General features: G+C 35.6%; 1 protein-coding gene across 6 annotated transcripts in view; it reads right to left on the bottom strand.

The window, feature by feature from the left end:
• pcdh17 (protocadherin 17) overlaps window positions 1–16,105 on the bottom strand; it is a 59,951-nt gene extending 43,846 nt beyond the window's left edge. For 3 of the 6 annotated variants that reach the window (XM_015363982.2, XM_015363981.2, XM_015363980.2), the window contains exons 1-2: window positions 15,543–16,105; window positions 12,181–14,779 (exon numbers count right to left, since the gene is read on the bottom strand). In XM_015363982.2, the coding sequence (XP_015219468.1) occupies window positions 12,181–14,454 (2,274 nt within the window). In that variant the 5' untranslated portion in view covers window positions 14,455–14,779; window positions 15,543–16,105. Of the gene's footprint in view, window positions 1–11,970; window positions 14,780–15,542 lie in introns of all 6 variants that reach the window. The other 3 variants (XM_006639012.3, XM_015363979.2, XM_015363978.2) reach the window with 1 other exon arrangement.
• Window positions 16,106–18,015: the final 1,910 nt, after the last annotated feature.

Here is an 18,015-nt window from a genome sequence, read left to right on the forward strand (position 1 = left end):
TCACTCTTCAATAGTCATTATGCCCCAAAGGAAGTAGCATAGGTCATTATTTCATACCTTATCAAAAAGATATACATGTAGACAGGTTTATTTAGTGATGTTTGAGAAAGTCATCGTGAAGAAATTATTTTATACAATTAAAAGGAGAGTTTAGCACAAAAGCAAGGTAATCTCAGAACAACACTATTTTAGGAAGTTTAGGAGCAGCAGTCTTTCTTTTCTAAAAGTAAAGCGAAATGAAATGGAAAAAAAAGGCTATTTCCAAATGTGCAGTATACCTTAAGGCATAAAAACAGCTCTTTAAGTGTTCTGCAAAAGTGTCACAGCACAGAATGCCAGTTTAACGATTGCAGCCTAGAAAAGCTGTTTGATTTTGAACCCTTTCAAAATGTGCTGAAAGGCAGTATTCAAAATATTTCATAGTATATAAAGGACGATTATTGTGACATCGATCCCCAGGTCTTTCAAAGATTTTCAAGTTGCCCTAATCAGGATTTTGTGAAAAAGTATTGCTACCCACTGTGACTCGGCAGAACAGGCACTGGGAAGAGTACTTACAGTATAATGATGATTCAAAGAAGTTAAATCTAAATGAGTAAGGTCAGTCTATATAAAGTAAGTTTAGTCTTTATTTGAGTCATGCAAATAAGAAATCATGCAAATAAGAAAATGATTTGCAGTGGCAGACAATTCCCAAAAACTACATTTATACTCCCTTCATGTAATATGTTGATATATTGACATGCATTACAGTATTATCAACTTATTTGGCTGACACCTTCATTCAAAGAAAATTATTACTGTATATCTATTGAAATATTTGGACATTTTCTGTCACAATCAGAATGATATTTCTTGCTCAAAGGTACATGTGTCTGCATATGCATATGATCATATATATAGTACACAGATTAACGCATGTACTGTACATACAAAATATTATTTCAGAGAATTCTGTAGAGTAAAACTCATAGCCTTCATTTTTCTTGATTATGTCTCATGGAGCACAAAATAGAGCTGCACACAACATTTACCTTTATATGTGAGGAGTGAAACCTGCAGAGACTAAAGTGACAGAAGAATGAGTGAGTTACAGCACTGTTGAAAGGTCATGCAGGAAGTACAGAGCCATTACAAAAAATGAACTCGACAAGTGGGCCACACTGTACTGTTACAGAACACTGAGCGGCATTGTTTATTGTAATGGGTATATCACTGAGAGTCTTTTCTGACAAAACCAGTACAATTCTCTCCTGTAATTACTGACATATCCTCAAGACAGTATAATCATAGCTATATTGTTCACTGCTTACCTGAATTAGTTGGAATTTTGTGTGTTAAGAATGGAGAAAGATTAGCAAACACTGTGCATCATCAGATGATATATAAATCAGAAAAGATATTCAAATTGAATGGATGTCCCATTATACAAATACTTAAGGTAATGCATTAGAAATTAAACACCAGATATTTGAACTGTGTTGAAAATAAAACAGCTACTCAGTTTTTGGTTTTACTACAATATCATTTTCTTGTTCAATAATTTTTCAAGATCCGTTTGAAAAATACATTTAAAAAGAACACTGACTGCTCAAAGATTATGGGGAGCAATTTTAGCTGACATCAGTTGCAGATCCTTAAAATGGTGTCTTTTGTCAGGGAAAGTATGCAAAATGAATAATTAAAAATCAATAGAAAGACATGCAATAACAGGCCAGGCAAAGGCAAACCGTGCTGCTGGGATTGCATGCACTTGAGTCGGCCCTGGTATTCTCATCTTGCTACTTAACAGCAATCTCTGGGATCCCCCCTATTTGCCAGGGCACCTGTAAACTTGTAGTTTTGTCAGTGAGAGCTGCAGCCTTTCCTTTCAATCATTGCTAGCTCCCATGCAGTTACTGTGAGGCTCAGGGCGTGAGATATAGTAGCTTGCTCTCACAAGTGGAAATTCAGAGGAAATGTTTTGCTGTCCTCACCCCATCTCGTCCCTCCCCAACCCCCAATGTTAGTATGATTGCTTATTTTAAACTGGAAGTGTAAAAAGAGAACTATTTGGAGGGGAAAGAATAAATACCCTTACATCCCTTGAAAGATTGAAAAATGCTGTAGACCTGTAGAATTTAGACTGTGAGAGCTGTTTTTTTATTCTTGCCCTGACCATTGTAAATATGCATTTAAAATATTTAAATACATGTGCTGTGTTTGTTTTGACATTTATAGTAGAGGTATAAACAGGGCTTTATGTGGATTATAAAAGGCATAAAAAAAGATTGTATTCAGAGGATGGTTGTGCAGCTCATTCCAGGAGGACCTGTCCATTAAATAAACACATTTCGAAAACTTCACAAAATTGTGCTGATTTCTCGCATCACTACAGACCAGTGGAAAGACTTTTGTATTCAGAAACAATCTATTCAGAAGACAAGAAAACCTGTTTGTTGTTTGACAGCTAAAACTGTATAAATCTTAAATGATTAACTTTGAAAGAATACTACATAGTATCAGCTAACATTATGAAATGTGTCTGTATTTTTTGCACCAATGAACTCTTCCAACTTAGTCAAAACCAGGTTATCACCGTAAAGGTGTTTTTGATTGGAGGGATTTAGTCTGCATTCATTAAATTAATTTAATTTACAGTAAATAGTGCTTTTCAACCAAAAAGTTACATGAATATTTACATACAGAATAGTATAGGACCCACATCATGTGCCCTTAAAGTGCATATCCACCTCGGTGATGCATGATGGTTACTATGAATGCCAATAACAATATCAATATGAGGTAATCTCTGTATCTTGACAAAGCTAAAAATAAATATATTTCTTAAACACAAAAAATACTGTGCATATTCACACACAAGCTTCTTGTTCCTGTACATTAAATATACACTGTACTTTCATCACACTTTGAAATCGCTAAATAAAAGGTCTTACAAATTTAAATATACCATGTTTCCCTTGGATATAAATTTTGTTTAGCTTTTATATTTATCCAAGCAATGACATAGAGCCTTTCTATGTAATTGTATTGAGGTAGCAAACCCCAGTTGATACAGTACATTTGTTGAACTATAAAGTACAATACATTAGACTTTCAATGCTGACAAAAAAAAAAGCTCCCATCTACAAAATGATCTGCAAAAAAGTACTCTTCTTTTTTATAAAGGTGTTGTGAATGTTCAAAAACCTTGTGTAAAAAATGCATTACAAAAAAGAATGTGTTAATAGTTCAGTGGAACATAAAATGCCCCAAGAACGTATTGACACAGCAAAGTCAAAACTACTTTTGCGTTACATTCTATCTGCATTTGTGATATTAAGACTAGTATGTATAAGTACACAACACTGTATGTTTCACTTCTGAGTAATTGCATGCATACAATTTATCAAATAAAAACTAAAAAAATACTTTGTGATTTCAAGAGACTATAATAATAACAATAATTTCTTACACTTATATAGCGCTTTTCTGAACACTCCACTCAAAGTGCTTTACAGGTAATGGGGACTCCCCCTCCACCACCACCAATGTGCAGCCCCACCTGGACGATGCGACGGCAGCTATAGTGCGCCAGAACACTCACAACACATCAGCTCTCAGAGGGGAGGAGAGCAGAGTAATGAAGCCAGTCCATAGATGGGGATTATTAGGAGGCCATGATTGGTAAGAGCCAATGGAACATTTGGCCAGGACACCAGGGTTACACCAGGGTTACACCCCTACTCTTTGAGAGAAACACCCTAGGATTTTTAATGACCACAGAGAATCAGGACCTCAGTTTTACATCATAAGTTATGGTAAACTTTTACTTTAAATTTCAGATTGTACAAGGCGGTTACTGGTTGTATATACAGTACTTTTGTGGTAATAACTACATGACGGCTGTGGCTTTTTGTGTAATAATTTGAGAATCTTTGCCAAGTAGCCTATTTTATGATCATTTGGGGTCCTTAGCTCTTAGCTGTTCTTGGAGTTTTCATAATTCAATTTTTTTTACATTGTAAAATGTATGCTAAAATGGATTTAAATCTGCAGATTGACTTTACAAGTCTAGGATTTTACACTTAGTTGCACTGGCCATATGTTTCTTTTTTCATTGCTGCATAGTACCCAATAAGAAAGAAACCATTTTCTTCTACATAAACTGATAACATTTTTCTGTATACCACAAAATGTATTATTTTGCTGCCACCATTAGTTACATTATTAATAGTGAGCCCAGTTCCAGTGGCAACTATGCATACTCAGGGCATGGCATTAACGTCACCATGCTTCACGGATGAGGTGGTGTTCTCCGGAGATTCTGCAGTTGCTTTATTTATCCACACTTTAACCTTTCTGTCATGTTGGTATACAGTAGTTTTATCTTGGTCTCATCTTTCCAAAAACGCCGTTCCAAAATCTTTCCTGTCTCGTCTTTCCACTTTCAATTCTAATCCACCTTTTCTGTTTTCATTGCTCATGAGAGGTTTACTTCTTGTGATATAACCCTTATAATTTTTCTGTCTCAATCTGTGGAATTGAATAGCTTCCCCCCTGCACTCTGGAACTTATGGGTGATTTGACCGACAGTTGTTTTAGGGGTTTCCTTGATAGCTCTGATATTTTTTCCGTCAACAAAATAAAGATGTTTTTTCTTGCATGGTCTATTTTTGGCTGATTGGTAATTATACCTATTGTTTCTTTCCTCAGTATATTGTTGATTTAGATATGCCCAATTTGTGTACTATGGGTCTGATTAAGCTATTCTTTTCTTTCATCTTCACAATTGCCTGTTTTCTGTTAAAAACAAGACTTTGGTTTCATTTTGAGATTTGACTATTGACTCCAGATACTGAAGTCAAACCATAATAGTTTGATAGAATGGATGTTCACAGTGCGTTTGTGAGTGTGTATTACCTGACCAACAAGAGACAACTATCAGCCACTTCTCCCAATATTTTTACTTTTTCAAAGTAATGAGGTTCAAAACTATTAATGTTTTAAGTGACCCAGGAAGGTGGAACTGAATTTAATTTATTAGAAACACAATTCTTAGTTGTTGTACTTATTACTCATATTTCTTTTTTCAGCAGAAATTATTATTAATATTTAAAAACCCTCCTTATATTTTGCTGTCCCAATACTTTTGGAGGACAATAAATAATCAGCAAGAATAATTTTTATTGTTTTACATTTTGTCAGTAAAATTTAAATGTGCCTTGATTTTCAGACTTGTGATTACGAAAATAAACAGCACCATATGCCATGCCAGTAGTGTCTACACAGGAAATCATCCTACAGGGAATGAAACTGGTCATTCTGCAGAGGTGTGATCACCAATTTTCTTTGCTGTGCATTACAGTTATCCTTTAATTGATGAAACACCTCCAGATCCCCATGTGCTGATGGAGTGTGGTCATACCAGCTTCACAGTATTCAACAGTCACTTATAATTGTGCCGAGGATGCACAGGAGCAGAAGTACTATCACAAAAGCTTTAGAATGAAACAACTACTCTCAGAGGAAAAAATCAACCACAATGTACACCTATTAAATACGTTGACCTTCTTTTCAAGCATGGCGTTAATATTAAGAATATTCTACACTTCACTTGTCTGCTTTTTGAGTTTTCAGTCACACAGTGGTTGACATTTCCTTGTGAAGGTATTCTACTGCTGAAATTTGAATTCAGCATAAATGTAACCCTTTTCTCTGGAAAGTCTGGGAAATGAAGAGAAAAAGAGGTCTTTGAAAGAAATAATTGCAGGAAGTTTTGACTGTATTCAGACAAGCAATTTTCCTTGTTTGACAGATTTTAGGAAATAAATATTTAAATAGTAAAACCTGTAGCTACAAAACACCAAATTTTCAATTTTCATGTATTTAGGATTTAAAGAAGTATTGCATATAAATGATAAAACTACTACAGTAACAAAAGCTGGTCATATTGTTTAATCCACAGTAACAAAATAATGTTTTTAACCCTTGCATTAGCAATCTATAGTTTCAAGCTAAGCTGTCTGTGTCTGCTCAGGCTTAAGAAGTTTAATTCTTCAGGCAAATAATCTTTTCCCAGTCAAGCGTGTTAACTCTTTTACTTGCAGGCTGCAATATGTAAGGGGTTTTGCACTAATAGTAGCAAACTGCAGTTTGAGCAGGTATGAGTTTTACAGTATCTGGAGGGTAAATGCAGAGAATACAAAAAAAAAGTGATCTGAGCATGGGGTTGTGTCACTGTACAAGCTGGAAAGGTACTGAAAAATGACAGACCGAAAAGAAGAAATTAATAAGTATTGTCAAATCTAGTTCCAACTGCTATGCATGGGCCTTCAAGATATAAAATACTTTATAAGAACACCTTAAATGAATGTAGTTTTTGTGCATCTGCAAAGTACTTGAAGGAGACTGTATCTTGCTATAAAGAAAATCAAGTCTTTAAGTCCACATAAATTGTTGTGGACTTAAACTGAAGACTCCTGTTAATTAGATAATATAACTATGCTATTAACTCTATGAGCATGTGTGCAACCAAATGAATTACAGATTGAGAACTTAAAGATTTTTTTCCCCCTATCAATGCAATTTTGCCAAATAATGTCTTCATTATCAAATTATATTTAGATTTTTATGTGCACACATGCAGGAAAGGGGTCTCTCTTGCTAATCACACAAAGGCATTTTGAAATATTTTTAACTTTATAGAATTCAAAACAGTATACTGCCATTTAGACACATTAGCACGGCATTTCTGTGTGAACAATTATATTATTAATGAACATGAGATCCATTAGTACATTAATTCAAAGACAAATATCTGCTCATAATTGGGCAGAAAATAAATTATTTTTATCAATTTCATTTTTTTCAGCAAGCATTTTTCAACCCAAAGAATCCCAAAGCACTGTACACTTAAGAAGGAATCACATCAATAGCATTCGCCATTGATGTGCGGTACCCACCTGGGTCACAAAAACAGCCATTGTACACCAGCAGCTACAACACAACAGATCACGTAGAGAGGTTCCTTAGAGAAATTACTTCACCAACTAAATTAAGTTGAAAGTTTAGTGAGACCAGATTGTGCAACCTCAAAGTGTAATTTAGCCACGACACCAGGGTTAACACCCCAGCTCTTTCAAATGTACCATGGGATCTTTAATGAGCAAATAGTCATGACCTCAGTTTAACATCTCATCTGAAGGATGGCACCTCCTACAGCCAGTGTCCCATAAGTCATAATCTTATGAGCGGCGCAATGAGATCTTTAATGACCAAGTATTCAGGAACTTGGTTTAATAGGTTAAAGTGATTCTTTTTAACATGACGTACATAGTGTAACAAACTGGAGAGGAGATTTTAATTAAAATGCTAAAATAGTAATAAAAGCTGCCAGGTCAAATGTCCTAGTAAGATAATGAAATTAACCTGTTGTGCCATCTACTACATCTTTATTGACACTCCTGATTAGAAAAGAATTATAATCTTACACCTTTAGCCCAGGTGAATGAATAAAAAAACTTGTGAGAAACCTGAAGAAATTACAAAAAGCGGGATCTCTCTTAGACACAACTATGTTAATGCTCTCTAGAATTTAAAATCATCAGAAATCTCTAGAGTATAGAATTATACGGGGCTAAACAACACAGTTAATTATTTATAATCCTTACATGGACTTCTAGAAATGTCTATAAATAATGTATGGATGTCCACAAATGCCTATAAATATCTAAATAGTGCTAAAAACACCAAGAGACTTTCTATCCATATATGTCTGCATATTTCTATCATAGTTCAGGTGGGTAGCTGCGTCAGCATGCATAGGCTGCAAAGGAACAAGTAATAGGTTTATTCCATGCTGAAAAACGAAGAAAGAGAACACAACGTTTCGGCCATGGAGCCTTCTTCAGGTGTCAGGTGTCACCATCAGCATATAAATAAAGAAATGCATCTTAATCAACATGGCTGATTTTGGATATATCAGAATAAAAAGCAGTTTGGATAAAACAAAATTAAAAATATTCATATGCAGCTTATTTAATGAAAGTTGTGTTTGTTGTTGTTTTTATTCTCAACCTGCACTAAGTTTTATTACAGCTGAACAAGACACAACACAATTTGGAAACATTTACAAAATGCAATTATTTCTTAATAACCCTGTAAAAACAGTAATATTTGTATTCAGTCTGCAATACAGAGGTGCATAAATGAAAATAAAAAATCAGATAACATAAAAGAAATCATAGAATTATAAGCAAAAAGTATGCTATTTCATAGTTATAGATTGTATTATATCTTATTACCAGCACATGTCCACAAAAATTAACCATTTCTGAATGTATCCTCATTAAATATTTAAGAAATACATCCACACAACGTACAAAAACATCTTAAAATAATCAGTTCATACTTGGTATGAATGATATATAATCCACTTATGATCCATCTAGAATAATTAATGGCAGTAGATCGATGGATCAGTCTGCTACAAAAAAGAAACAAGCTAAATGGGGTGAAAGTCCTCCTTTCATTTGTAAATTTCTTATTTTGTTCCAAACAAATATACATATAATGTAAGAAACCTGCTTTCAACAAGTTTCAGAAAAATATAAATATCAATCTAGGAATTTAAGCTAGGAAAATAATTAAAAATCCCACTTTCATACTTTTATTATATTATGTTCTACTTTTTCAAAATCTTTCAACATGTAAATGTCAATCTTAAAGTTTCTCAACTTGAGTTTTCTCTGAAATGAATATAAAGAAACCCTCTAGAACAAATCTGAATGCTGTCACTCTAGATGCTCATTGGGAGTGTGAGAGTATTTTCAATAAAATGCATCTACAATGATACTGTATATTACAGGTCTGGAACTGTAAATACCAGTAAGTCTGCTCTATGTTATCCACCATTACTACTGGCTCCTGGCACAGTTATTTTGATTAACACATACTGCTGCTCCCATACTTAACCCTACATTTGGCGAAAAGGTGAAATGTAGAAAAGACCTTATCTTTATCACATTCTGCACAACACAAAAAAACATTCTCATTGAAATTAATTGCTTTGTGAAGCGGGAATTGTATAGTAGACCTGAGGCAATATATGCCTGCAAACCCACAAAAGGCAGACTTTTGTCTTGGTGCCTCTGACCTTTATAAATGGTTTGTGGTGAGCCCACCTTGTGAATTACTGGCCTGTCTGACTGTGTGACCTTGTGCAAATCAATTGACCTATCTGTACCTGTGCCAGCCCTGACTGATAAATGGGACAGATTCAATATTACACTGAAACTAAAATGTCTCTTTTCAGTTGAAATATCCAGGATTTAGTGGTTTCAAACAGCTAGACCAAAAGTACACTTTTGCCTATAATACACAGTGAAATGTGGAAGTAAAACCAGTTAGGAAACTTGGCTATACCTTGAATCGCTTAATCACACGTTACATGCCTGTCAATTATGAAACACTTTCAACAGGATGAATGCACGCATGATATAAAAGGAGTGTGCAGCATACTACTCCCCTGTTGTAAGTCCTCCTTTTCTTCTGTAGTGACCATGTAACAACCATAAGGAAGACTAACTCCACCTAGAGGAGAATAAGTAATCTCGTTTTGGTTTTAACAGACACTCACAGTTACAAATGTGATTTGCAGGGACTGGAGTAGAGTTTTACTAATGTTTTGAACGTTAAAGGGAATAATGTGCTTCTTTTTCATGTTTTTTATAATTATTTCTTGTAATTTAGCATACCTTGGTTGTTTCTGCTTTGGGCCATAAGTATATACAGTAATAAGTACACAATTCTCGACTGCTTTAGTGAAAAAAAAGAACTTGTAAGGATGATATATCTTGCTACCACAACAGATTCATTTTAACCTTGATTCAACCATAAGTAATATTCATTAATGCTTTAAGCTGAATTAACTAGCCTTTATTTCCATATTCAATAATTCTTTACGAATCAAATTGCAATTTTTGTTTCACCAAGCTGAAACATCACATGGGATGCAGCATTTAACAATTGTTTTTTATTTGAAATGCAGCCAGCAGATAAACTTCTGGACTGCTATAAAATGTCATTATTGGTTCAGTAATATTGCATGTACTGTTAGGCTCATAAAAGGCTTAAGGTGACCTTGTGCAGCAGCTTTTTTTCTGCAGTTAATGATAGATACAGCCACACTAGATCAATAAAGGGAATTCTGTCTTTGTTTCCTGCCATATTCCAATAACCACTCTGCAAAGATTTAGGTTACCCACTTCAGCACCTGACAGAAAATAGTTTTTGTCATTGGAAATGTGATACTGGGTATCTTCCTACATTGTTTCTTGTAAATAATAGAATACACATGTTCAATAAATAGAGGGAATCCATAGTGGTGTGCTAAGAATAATGTTTTTTGCACCATGTAAATGAGAAGACCACAAACACGTAATGTGAACTTCAGATATTTGTAAAGGGTTTTTGTTACATCAACATTCAAACAAGATCTTCCAATAGCGTTAAAACACTTTGCTCTTTAATAAAGATTCTCCAATAACCAATTTGTTGATAAAAAATATATGCGACAAGACTTTTTAAATACTTTTTACATCACGTACACTCTCGGAAATGTATATTTCCGCTATTCACAATTCTTTGAAATAAATATTGTTGGGCTTCTGGGTTAGGCTCTGGTTTGTTGTAACCTTTATCTGAAATGAGTAACTATCTGAAAAAAAATGGATGAATGGATATTGTTTGGAAATGAGAATTTTCTGATTCAGAGAGATACAAAATTTACAAAAAATTTTGGTGTTGGTTTAGAACGTTTACAAGTTAGAAGCTTTAAAATATGCTTATAAAAGTTCTGAATTCTCTGTGACTCACGCTCAGAATTTTTCAAAACAACAAATGAACACACATTACAATAACTACAAATAAAACCATCGTGGGAAAGTTTGTGCTAAAGAATAACTAGCTACATGTAAATACAGCAGGACTGTGGTGTTTGCCTATACTAATCTAGCAGGTCGCATATGTACACCTGGATGTATTCTGCGGTTTAAGTCGGACTTTAGCCTTGTCTGACATGACAGATTTCGAATTGCTTAAAACAGGCTTAGCACAACAGATACGCAGTGGTTGTCAACGGCTTAGTGAAATCGCTCCTCACAAAGAGGTATTAGGAATGTGGAAAACAAGTAAACCCCTTTGGCTTCTAAGAAAAATCTGAGCACCTATTAGTTTTGAAGGATATTTGGGTAATTTGCCGTCTTTGAAATTAAAACAGCTAAAACGTAATGTTAACTCATAAATTAGGATGTATTCATCATATAAATATCTCAACAAATGTTTTGTTGAAAGAATAATTTCAATTAAAAACAAGGAGTAATAAGTATAAAATAAAAACATAATAAGTAGCATTCGCCATCATTTTAAGTGCATAGATACTGATAATCTTTTTAATACTTTCAAGAATTCAGAAAATACTTAAAATCATTGTTTCTAGCCTTCTCTGAAACACTTAAGTCTTATGTTAAAAATATAAATCTTACTGATACAGTAGTATCTCAACAAATACAGAGCAGATTAATCTTGGCATTGATGTAAGCACATTATACGTATTTATAAAACCTATAATAATTATGAGAATTATTACTTCAGTAAAAACATGAAAGCACATCCCTGGATCACAAACAAATTGCAAAGAGACATTGGTTTCTGAACAGAACACCAATTAATCTTTTACCTCTCTTAGTTACAGAGTGGTCAGTGTATATACTGTATCATGACCTCAGTAATACTTAAAAAATAAATCTAAACTTTTGAAAAAAAAAAAAGATCGCCTATTATATGTAAAGACTGTCTGACTCTTCATTTTGCAGCAGACAATGTATTCTAAATTGCACTGTTACTTTTAAAAAATGTTTGCATATGGAAGTGGAATAAAAAATTGCTGAATTAAGAAGTTAAAAGACAGATATAAATTGTGTTTCCTACCTGAATAATTGACATCCTATTTACTGGAGTCTCAGTTGTATTAGTTGCAGGCCCTGTGAAGCTGGTATGACAGCCAACATGCCCTTGAGGAACAGTCAAGTTGTTAGAGGTGGGCTTGAGATACATGACCTCTGACCTAGGAGAGCTGAGGGGTAGTCTTGTCTGGTAATCAAAGTACATGGGGGAAGTTGCAAGTGAAGGACTGCTCACCACATTCATGACATTCATGGCATCCCTCTCTTCGACCTCGCTTTGCACCAGCATGATGTCATTCTTATTAATCTTCTTCTTTTTGCTCTTGCCCAGTTGTGGATGAGAATACTCAGCAATCCTGCAGTTGTAAGTCCTGATCTCTTTGTTTTCTCGTTTGCACTTTACAGCTATGGTAATCATAGCTGCAAGAAGGATAATGGAAATAATACTCAGGGTGACAATCAAAGGCAAAGACATGTCCCAGTGACGCTGCTCCTCATTTATTCTGGGCTCTCCCTCTGGCAGAGATCCAGAATGAGCCTTGATTATCAGTTTTGCTACAGCAGAAAGGGTGGGCTTTCCATGGTCAGTCACTTTAACTATAAGCTCCACAACTGGGGCAACCTCTTCCCAGAAAGGGTGGACTGTCCTGACCTCTCCAGTGACTGAATCCATCTCAAAGAGGTGTTCTTCATTTCCATCAGTAATCTCATAAGTCAGCCGGCCACTTTCTCCATAATCATTGTCCACTGCCCTTACAGTGGTCACAATGTGTCCCACCCCAACATTACGGGGCACATGAAGTTCCGCAGTGTCATTTTGCAGCAGGGGTAAAACAATGACCGGTGCATTATCGTTCACATCTAAAACACTGACCTTAACTGTTGCATTACTTTCCAAATGAGGAGACCCTGAGTCTTTTGCCAAAACTTTAAACTCAAAAAACTTAGTTTGCTCATAGTTAAAAGATCTTAAAGCATATATGGCACCATTTGTGGGATTCACAGACACGTACGTGTAAATTGACACATCTCCTACATGTGATGGTAAAATAGAATAAGAAACAGTGCCATTTTGACCCAAATCTGGATCGTGGGCCAATACTGACCCTAGATACTCCCCTGGGATGTTATTTTCAGGCACCTGCAGAAGATAAACGGGCTTGGTAAAATGTGGTGCGTTGTCATTTTCATCTAAGATTTTCACTGTAAAAGATTTGGTAGAATTCAAAGATGGGATCCCACTGTCTTTGGCCACTATTGTCACATTGTACTCATCCTGAACCTCTCTATCTAAAGGTCTGTCTGTAATTACAGTGTAAAAATTATCATAGTTTTCTTCCAGTTTGAAAGGCACATTGCCCACCACTCGACACTGGAGCTGTCCATTTCTCCCCGCATCTTTGTCAGTTACTCTCACCAGTGCAATGACAGTACCTGGAGGGGCTGCTTCACTTATGGCTCCCTGCCGGACAGAAACAAAGCCTATGATGGGTGAATTGTCATTTTTATCAACTACTTTTACAGTGACTTTACAGTGGCCAGGAATGGGATTGGGCCCCAGATCTTTAGCTTGAACATCAATTTCAATAATTCCATTTTCTTCATAATCAATTTCACCCTGGATCTTTATAACACCAGTTTTGGGGTCAATAGAGAAAAGCTCACGGATCTTGTCTGGTGCATATCCACCAAATGAATAAACCACTTGTCCGTTGCTTCCTTCATCTGGATCTGTAGCATTTAAATCTATCAATACTGTGCCTAAGGGTGCATTTTCAGGGATCTCTACAGTATAGGAGGGCTGTTCAAACACTGGACTGTTGTCATTAGAATCAATAACTTTAACATTGATTTGCACAGTTCCTGATCTTGGATACTCGCCCCCATCCAAAGCTGTTAATATTAGGGTATGATGGCTCTGTTCCTCCCTGTCTAAAGGTCTCTGAATAACTAATTCAGGAAATTTAGTCCCATCTCCTCTCGATTTCACATCCAGGGAAAATATATTATAATCGTCTCGGGTGATCTGGTATGTCTTTAACCCATTTTCCCCTGAGTCAGGGTCGTGTGCGCTTGTTAGTGGGAAGCGTGTCCCAGGGGCTGCGTTCTCAGAAATGTCAATATCGATCTGATCGGATGGGAAGCTGGGAGAATTATCGTTTATGTCCTGGATTTCCACTTTAATCATACAGATCTCTTTATCGTTCGCAAACACCTCCAAAGAGAGCTGGCACTTGGGGTTTCGTCGACACAGTGTTTCCCTGTCGATTCTCTGCTTAGTATATAGCAGTCCGCTTTCAGGATCCACATCAATAAGATGAGGGGCTGAATTTTCTAAAACGCGAAAGCTGGGTTTCTTGCTTCTTTCTCCAACTCCGAGCCTGGCGTCTTTGGCAATGTTCCCAATCACGGTGCCAGGTCCCTGCTCCTCCGGGACAGAGTAATTTAAGTTTTTCAATGTCAGGGCTTGAGCCCAAAGAAGAAGGAAAAAGAAAACAGAAAGATACATCCCCCTGCGATGTGTTCGCTTATTATTTGAGATATGCTTTAAGTTTCAGACCTGTTGATCTGCTCAGCAAAATTGCAAATCTTCAATGTAATTATCATCGGTCAGATAGTTCTGCTCACTGCAATATATATATATTTGTATCTTTGCTTTGCGATAGGAAAATAGCTTCGTTTTGTTGTTGTTTTTTTAATTACAAACGGTGATGTTGTACACCTTTAGAATTTAAATGAAACGCTCTCCTGTTCTTCTGAACGCCCAGAAACATCTGTGGTGTAATGGGAAGCCGGTTTCCACAAGATGAAATAGCTGTAGTGCTTGTGCTCTTCTGAAATAGAAAACCAAAGATTCTCCAATCAGAGGAAGAAATACACTACAAATCGACTATTTTGTTATGGGTTGCTGTTTTCCTTTCACAGCTGATTAATTTGGAAAACGAATAAAATAAATGTTCTTGATTTGCAAAAGATCGCTTTTACCGACACTACGGCTTTTTGGATCATAAAAAAAGATGTGAGATGTGATCTTCTCCAAGATTGATGAATGCAGCAGGCTGATACATCTTAAATGGTATTATATACTTATTTAGACTACGCATAAGCTAATTTCATGCTACAATTATATAGCTTATTTTACAAGCATGCGAGTTAGTCATCTTAAACAGAAATAGTACGTTATTCTTACAAAATTAAAGATGAACGTTAAAAGCCAAGGTGAAAACGCAAATAAATCTAAGTCTATGGGAAAGATTATTCTACTGCAACCAAATGCTGAACTGTGGCCATCTCATTCTCCTTAAAGCTACAAGAAAATTAATGTACACAAATGTGTTTAATTGAGCTTCCTAAACACTGACAATACAGCATAGTGCGATTTATTCACAACCTCCAATACAACTTTAAAAACACAAACACAAAATAAATACATATTCCATAGAATCGCTAGTCTAACATATATATTTTAGCCTCTAGGGCTTCTAAGTAGAAGCTGTTGCATCTAGCCCGAATCATTGTAACTCAGAGCGCAAAACATTTTTTAAATCTCACTGTAAACTCTATACGTGTTTGCATGCATGATCATATAATACTTACCCAAGTATTTGTTTGCTTCTGATTAACAGGTTGCTTCCCTTCTTTCTCCTTGTGAACCTATATCTTCTTAGAAACTAGAAAGCCAGAAGACTCAGTGCACACTACTGTATATGCAAGTAAACTGGTCCAGAAAGTACTGCTTGTAATATCAATGAGGAGAGCTCTCTCAATTTCTCTCTGATTATAATGCAATAGCTCGCCTCGGCTCACGGTGTCTTCAGTGAGTCACCAAATTCCCCTGAAGAATGCTTATTAGAGTGTGAAGATCCAGATAGAAAATATAGATCCAGAACGGATATTAACATTGTAATCAGTCTTCAATGTCTTGCATGCTGCAATGATGCAGAATAAAAGATCTGTTTGCATTTGCCCTTGTTCTTTTAATTAGTCCAGTGTATACCGTATAAAAGATAAAGTCAAAGGTCCGGTTTTTACATATTTTAAAAAACGGAACTCAACACGATCTGAGGATCTTCCGTTTTACATCAACAGTTGAAAACGGTGGGATTACAATTTTACACACCACACACCTCCAGCTCCCTCTCAATGCCTCTCGCTGACTAACTCCGTTCACCTCATAGTGCGTTAAACATTGTTACTGATCTCCTGCCAACCAATGAATAGAACAGGGAAAAGACCTGCCTCCGGGTTCTTGTCCAATACGTTTTCTAGTCTTAGCGTTGAGGGTGGGATTTACAGATCTGTTCAGGGAGTATGTGATTTAGACCAGTTAGTTTTGACAGAGTAATTGGAGAAAGGTTATCGTGGAACACGTCGTGTTGCAAAAACACGAAACGGGGTTTCTAAGTGTAAATTAAATTCATTAGCCTTATTTTGTTTGCCATTCTACGTCACAAAGTCAGATTGTAAAAGATGTTTTAAATTTTTAATAATCAATGAAAATGATACAAACTTAGAGGGGCCAGAGGAACTGTCTTTTAACAGATTGCAACAATTTGTTCAGGATGGCTGATCCAAGTTTCTATATTTTAGGACAGTCTTTCGAAACCGCGAGCTTCGTCTTGACATTCATATCGTAAATCGTATATTTGTAACTCTTACCGCTATAGTAAACTGGGCTATATATTTATTTTAAAAAAATGTGACTGGCTTTTTTTTCTGCGATTGTGTTCAAGCATCCAAATAGAATGCATCTCTGCACCAAACTGCCTTTAGACGGCTATTTTATGTACTGTACACTGAGAGAAGGGGCTGTGTTTTTTGTAAATAACTACCAGCAATTTTTATAATTCTTTTCTGCTTAAAAGTATTCTAAAAAAGGATCACGTTCCTAGTCTTGTGAAAGCTGAGGGCTAATGACGTCTACACGAGGAATGTTAGTGTGACATTTTGGTTTTTATTTACATCTGTAAAGTTAAATTAAAAAAACTTCGTATTTTCAGAAGGATTGAATCTAATATGGGTAGGCAACGTCTTGTTTTTCAAAATCTCTCTAATTCTAATGTTAATAAATCTTAACAGTAACCCACAGCCACAAATACAGTACTATCATGGTATAGCTATTCTTTTTCAAATTAGTATTGTTTTATTTATTCCTTGATGGATGCTATTTTTGAAAAAGATGTCACCTGGGACCAGAAAGGGGTATAGATTTGACTCTAATGGCAGAGAAGAATTCATACGTTATGATTGCAAAACACTGCAAAGGCCTGTGCATTTGGAAAATCTCACTTGTCTGCTGGGCATTTAAAGGAAACCAGTAAAGTCAAAATATATAACCTTTTATTTATTAAGATTTTTCATTTTATTAGATTTTTTTTTCCTGCTGCTGTTTTATGATCAATATCAGAGCCTTGGTTAGTCATGAAATCAGAAATATGATTACAAATCCTATGAAAATAACAAAAATGCCGATAAAATTGTAATTACAATGTAGTATACTGTACTACTTATAAAAATCATAATTGCAATTTAAATGGTTTCACTATTTAGAAAAAGCTTGGTGCTTGTTTATCAATACGCCCAGCCAATATAGCTGCAAAAGAAGTATTATTCGGAATTACAGATATAATATGAATATTTGTTATATTAACAAACACTTTTCTCTGGCAAATACTGTAGTTAAAACTGCTGGAAGGAAGGAAGCGTGTTTTCAGATACAGTACTCTTACATTCTTGCCTGGTTCACGTTTATTTCTTATACAGCTAATGTACAGTACTACTACAACATTTTCGTTTATGGCTAAATCAAACGCTAGAATTACATTTTACACACAATGCTTTCTTGCTCTTAAACTGTGCATTCTTTGAACCCTAAGTGGCTTGTAAAATGGTGTTTTGTATTTTGAACTGATGTAACGCATAGGAGAGCAGCACAGTGACATAGTGGTTAGCACTACTGCCTTGCAGCACTGGGTTCAATTTCTGGGATACTATCCGCGTTTGTACTGTATGGTCTCCCTGTATTTGCATAGGTTTCCTCCCACATTCAAAGACGTACTGGTTAATTGGC

Source organism: Lepisosteus oculatus, chromosome 15, assembly GCF_040954835.1.
Source record: "Lepisosteus oculatus isolate fLepOcu1 chromosome 15, fLepOcu1.hap2, whole genome shotgun sequence".
Lineage (NCBI taxonomy): Eukaryota > Metazoa > Chordata > Actinopteri > Semionotiformes > Lepisosteidae > Lepisosteus > Lepisosteus oculatus.